Consider the following 6,012-nt stretch of genomic DNA (forward strand, 5'->3'; position numbering starts at 1 on the left):
AGTTTTGTGACGCGGGTATTTTTGTCCTCTAAGGACCTCTGAGTAACTTTATTTTTACTGACGCACAAGGGTTAAGTGTATTAATTCTAAACATTAACAAAGAAACAGAAATCCACCTCAGACATCTCGATAAAAGTCCTCACACAGCGATCATAAACGGCAGTGAATGGTCATCCAGAGCGGCGCTGAGAAAAGTAACAGTTACCACGTGACCAACGTCACACGTGCATTGAAAAGTCGATTGTGAACAATCTATGGACAAATCTTAATTTTAAGTGTGACTATTGCGTGATTTAAGCAAGGTGTGACATTCAGTATGCATTTTTGCATAATAATAATTTAAAAAAGTATTTTTCTTCTTTTTTTATTACCTGTTTATATGTTTGTTTGTTTTGAGTTGCAGAGGGTTTTAAAGTGTTGACTAATTTCGTTGACAAATATCATAAAATGTGGTTTGTGATTGGAGAATTTACACTTATGTAAAAATGTACATGCATTATCAAATCGTTTGGATGCTTAATTTTCATTATTACAAAAATTTTGCAAATTTTGCAAAATAATTTAGTAAAATTATGGTTCCAAAAATAAATGTACAACAGTCACGTCTTGCACATTACATAAAGTGTGTAAATGTCCGATTTACATTTCTTTAATTGTTATAATTTTTTTCTCTTAATTATTTTTATAAAACATTTTAAACAGTATAAAATGTATACGTTCAATAAACGCTTAATGGCACACAGCTTGAACATAGTATAAATACATTCTCTAAGTCACAAAGGCAAAGATTAAAAAATGAATGAAAATAAATAAATGTTATTTAATAAGTAAATAAATAATAATAATAATAATAAATAAAAAGTAACAAAGGAAAATATATTTTAAGATCTCATTAAAGGTCATATTTTTCTTATTATTATTAATTACTCTCAGCGAATTTATTAAATAGTCCTCAAAAAGATGCCGGCAGTGACGTCATCAGTGACTGCGTCATACCAGAGAGTATTTAGCAGAGACAGGCCACTTAAATGAATGGGACCAATTGGAACGGGCAGCGGATGTAGAAAAGAAGTCCCGCCTTTCAGGTAAAAGAGCCAATCACCTTTTAGAAACAGACATCGCCTGTCCGTTAACTACAGAACGCGCATGCGCATTACCTATACAGGCCCTGTTTTTTTTTTTTTTTTTTAGCGTAATCTAAAATAAAGACACGTAATGTATTATACCAGTGTTTTCCTATTTCACTGTTGATTTGAAGGATGTTCTTTGATCGTAATCTTGACCAACCGTTTTGGAGACTGCGGCTTTTCCCCATTCAAGTAGATAGGAGCTGCACTTATATGCCGCTTGTTTACACAGATAAATGGCCATCCAGCCTGCCCGAGTGGACTGACTTGATCAAATACACTTTGGTCTCAGTGTGATCTGGAAGCAGTTTGTCTCTCGGCAGCTCGAGTGTCAAACACAAGGTGACTGAATTCTATTATATTCTGTTTATTGCTCGTTAGAATGCATTGATGACTCTTATATATGTCAATCTAACCTCTTATGGTCATTTCAAACGCATGCGGGTGTATTTATAATACGTGTTAGTAACTGCTGTTTATTACGTTTTTGCATGCAACACTGTTAATAACTAAATTTAAAGACCTTGACAGTTAATTCAATACACAGGCCATGAGATAGCGAGCTGTTTTAATATTGACACGCGTTACATTAAGTTACTTTGATGAGAGCAGAAGAAAATACCGCGGTATTTTAAGAAATATCATACTATAATTATAATTATCCAATAAATAACATGGCAAATGAACCATGAAACTGATATCTTGAAAATACCTTGCTACATTAATTTTATTATCATGGTATGCAGTTGAAGTAAGAAGTTTACATACACTTTGAAGTCATTGAAACTCATTTTTTAACCATTCCACAGATTTCATATTAGCAAACTATAGTTTTGGAAAGTCGTTTAGGACATCTACTTTGTGCATGACATGAGTAATTTTTCCAGCAATTGTTTACAGACAGATTGTTTCACTTTTAATTGACTATATCACAATTCCAGTGGGTCAGAAGTTTACATACACTAAGTTAACTGTGCCTTTAAGCAGCTTGGAAAATTCCAGAAAATGATGTCAAGCCTTTAGACAATTAGCCAATTAGCTTCTGATAGGAGTTGCACTGAATTGGAGGTGTACCTGTGGATGTATTTTAAACTCAGTGCCTCTTTGCTTGACATCATAGGAAAATCAATAGAAATCAGCCAAAACCTCAGAAAAAAAATTGTGACCTCCACAAGTCTGGTTCATCCTTGGGAGCAATTTCCAAACACCTGAAGGTACCACGTTCATCTGTACAAACAATAGTACGCAAGTATAAACACCATGGGACTAAGCAGCCATCATACCGCTCAGGAAGGAAACGCATTCAGTCTCCTAGAGATGAACGTAGTTTGGTGTGAAAAGTGCAAATCAATCTCTGAACAACAGCAAAGGACCTTGTGAAGATGCTGGAGGAAACAGGTAGACAAGTATCTATATCCACAGCAAAACGAGTCCTATATCGACATAAACTGAAAGGCTGCTCAGCAAGGAAGAAGCCACTGCTCCAAAACTGCCATAAAAAAGCCAGACTACAGTTTGCAAGTGCACATGGGGACAAAGATCTTACTTTTTGGAGAAATGTCCTCTGGTCTGATTAAACAAAAATGGAACTGTTTGGCCATAATGATCATCATCATGTTTGGAGGAAAAAGGGTGAGGCTTGCAAGCCGAAGAACACCATCCCAACCGTGAAGCATGGGGGTGGCAGCATCATGTTGTGGGGGTGTTTTGCTGCAGGAGGGACTGGTGCACTTCACAAAATAGATGGCATCATGAGGAAGGAAAATTATGTGGATATATTGAAGCAACATCTCAAGACATAAGCCAGGAAGTTAAAGCTCTGTCGCAAATGGGTCTTCCAAATGGACAATGACCCCAAGCATACCTCCAAAGTTGTGGCAAAATGGCTTAAGGACAACAAAGTCAAGGTATTGGAGTGGCCATCATAAAGCCCTGACCTCAATCTGGGCAGAACTGAAAAAGCGTGTGTGAGCAAGGAGGCCTACAAACCTGACTCAGTTACACCAGTTCTGTCTGGAGGAATGGGACAAAATTCCAGTAACTTATTGTGAGAAGCTTGTGGAACGCTACCCAAAATATTTGACCCAAGTTAAACAATTTAAAGGCAATGCTACCAAATACTAACAAAGTGTATGTAAACTTCTGACCCACTGGGAATGTGATGAAAGAAATAAAAGCTGAAATAAATCATTCTCTCTACTATTATTCTGACATTTCACATTCTTAAAATAAAGTAGTGATCCTAACTGACCTAAGACAGGGAACTTTTCTACGATTAAATGTCAGGAATTGTGAAAAACTGAGTTTAAATGTATTTGGCTAAGGTGTATGTAAACCTCTGACTTCAAATGTACGTTATCACTTATAACAATTTTTTTTTTTTTTTTTAAAGTACCCAAAATACCAAAACAAATATGGTACTGCCACTAAAGATACTGTTTTTATTTGTCACTTACAACCGTACTGTTTGATGTGGTCAAATTGTGTAAAATATGGCTTTAGTAAAGTCAACTGATTGACCGTCACAGAGTTGTGTGTATAAAATACTCTTGATTTTTTCTTGTCTGTAGCATCATGGCTCTTCACCGGCTCTTCCAGCTGTCGTCTCTCTTTCGTTCAGCGGTGACCGTCACTCTTCGCAGGAATATCGGACTGTCCGCTGTCGTCTTTAACAAGGCCAAAGATCTGGATCCCGTACAGAAACTCTTCCTGGACAAGATCCGAGAGTACAACACCAAGAGCAAGTCTGTAACCTTTAATGTAAACCCGTATATTCAAACGAAATATCATAGTCCAGTCTTGTTATTTTCATTGGGCAGAACAGAAAATAAAAAAATGGCTGCTGATAATATGTGTGAAATATTGCGTTTATAAAACAGTCGGGCAGGTTCAGTTGTTCTCACAGAAATTCTGTGTTCTCCGATAGGTCAGCTGGCGGTGTGGTCAATGCTGGACCGGACTATCAGAAGAACCTGACAGAGGAGATGTCCAAACTACAGCGGTTATACGGAGGTGGAGATCTGACCCAATTCCCACAGTTCAAATTCCCAGGTGGGTGTTTGTTATTCGAGTATAAAGACATGTTGTTCATTTTAACATGACATCACGACTCAAAGTCAGAACTTTCATAGAATTCCGAGCGTTCAAGCTTTTGTAAACTTAAAGGATTAGTTCACCCAAAAATAAAGATTCAGTCATTGTTTACTCACCCCTGTGTTGTTATAACTCTATATGACTTTCTTTCTTTTTCTTCACACAAAGAGAGAAATTGTGAAGAAATGTTGTGCTCAGTGAAGTCATACAATGGCAGTTTATGGTGACCACATCTTCAAGCTTCAAAAGAACACAAAAGTATAATTCAGAAGTCTAATAAATTATTCATGAGACTCGTGATTGTTATGAAAGTATATGATAAGATTTGATGTGAAACAAACTGAAATCTAATGTATTATTTAGTGAAAATGTTCACTGACCATTGATCTCCTGACCGCATTCATGATAGGACACGAGAGCAACAGTTCACGCAGCGCCCTCGTGACATTGGGGCGTTCAAGCAAAAACTCATTTTGTTTATCTAAAAACAGGTCCTCCACAGCGATAGTGACAACAGAACACAACACAGCTGCACACAAAACAGAGAGCAGAACTTACTAAACATGTCTGAAGAATTTGTAGTCCAAGAATTGATGCATTTCTATGCCCAGCCTTATTTTTTTAGAGAGTTTTTGGACAGGTGCCAGTTCACAGTGGATGGAGTTCCCCACATGATGCCGAAAATAGAAAACAAGTGATTGATAGAATGTACCGTCACTCGTCACTGCTGGTTAGGACAAAAATTCTGATTAACATAGAAAATATACCTTTTATCGTGTGTCGTTTGCCGTCAGGTTAGGACACAGTGTGACTGTGGCTGCCTGTAGCTCCTCTATGTTTCTGTTTGATTTCCAAATACTCAAAAAAATAAGGCTGGGCATAGAAATGCATCAATTCTTCGACAACAAACTCTTCTCTCTTTGTGTGAAGAAAAAGAAAAAGTCATATAAGGTTATAACAACACGGGTGAGTAAACAATGACTGAATTTACATTTTATGGTGAACTAATCCTTAAAGTGCAAGTTGAAATCTTGTAATTGTGGTAGTCCCAACATGAGGTGAACACACCATCAGTTCATAATGAATTGATTGATTGTCCTTTTATTTAGCTCTTTCTAATCTAAGCTTTACTTGTACACATCTAAACACAGCCAATGCTGAGTTTGTGAAGTTTATAAGATTTTAGCTCAGTTTGTTTATTAAACTCGTTTCTACTCAAGAAGATCTTTGACAAAGATGATTTTCTGGTGACTGCACAGTGTTTCTTGCCATTGAACTAAGAATACATGTTGTTGCATGTATTCCAGGCTTGTCTGGATGACTAAACTAGTGATTTTGTGTGTTTAATCGATGAGCTACATATTTCTCATGTTTTATTTGTGTGTCTTCAACAGAACCCAAACTGGAGGAGGTGATGACTAAATGAACAGCAATCTCTCCGTCACTGTCTGTCTGTCTTCTAAAGTCCTGAAGTAGATATTTAATAAAACACTTCGTTTTAAAATCCTTGCGTGTGGTCTGTTTACAAATTGTGTGCACAAAAAATGGTTTCAAAAGTAAGACTTCAAATTTATTAAAAAACATAATACTGAAAATATACAGAAAGTTGAAAACAGACATGATATTCAGTTCAAATGAAAAAGGCAAAAACATCTCTAACAATCTGATTACAGATTCTGTTTTGTTAAGGCACAATGTTACACAGGTCGTCAAACAGCTCGAATGGTTTGTCTTTGCTCACTGAAGACAATCCTATTGGCCACTAGGGGGTGCACGTGGTCATCTCACCCAT

At 36.7% G+C, this 6,012-nt stretch overlaps 1 protein-coding gene across 1 annotated transcript; it reads left to right on the forward strand.

Moving 5' to 3' along the window:
• Positions 1 to 1,342: 1,342 nt before the first annotated feature.
• Positions 1,343 to 5,726, forward strand: LOC127443476 (ATP synthase-coupling factor 6, mitochondrial-like). Its single transcript, XM_051702120.1, has 4 exons — positions 1,343 to 1,469; positions 3,698 to 3,871; positions 4,054 to 4,178; positions 5,615 to 5,726. Exons 2-4 carry the CDS (start codon positions 3,702 to 3,704, stop codon positions 5,644 to 5,646), a joined length of 327 nt encoding a protein of 108 aa, XP_051558080.1. The 5' UTR covers positions 1,343 to 1,469; positions 3,698 to 3,701; the 3' UTR covers positions 5,647 to 5,726.
• The last annotated feature ends 286 nt before the right edge of the window (positions 5,727 to 6,012 follow it).

This window comes from Myxocyprinus asiaticus, chromosome 7, assembly GCF_019703515.2.
Source record: "Myxocyprinus asiaticus isolate MX2 ecotype Aquarium Trade chromosome 7, UBuf_Myxa_2, whole genome shotgun sequence".
Lineage (NCBI taxonomy): Eukaryota > Metazoa > Chordata > Actinopteri > Cypriniformes > Catostomidae > Myxocyprinus > Myxocyprinus asiaticus.

Bases quoted from the DNA above. Each gene is read 5' to 3' on its own strand.
- LOC127443476 (XM_051702120.1), top strand. From the start codon at position 3,702: ATGGCTCTTCACCGGCTCTTCCAGCTGTCGTCTCTCTTTCGTTCAGCG. The intron at 3,872-4,053 runs GTCTGTAACCTT...GTTCTCCGATAG, and splicing joins GAGTACAACACCAAGAGCAA to GTCAGCTGGCGGTGTGGTCA. The intron at 4,179-5,614 runs GTGGGTGTTTGT...TGTCTTCAACAG, and splicing joins CCCACAGTTCAAATTCCCAG to AACCCAAACTGGAGGAGGTG.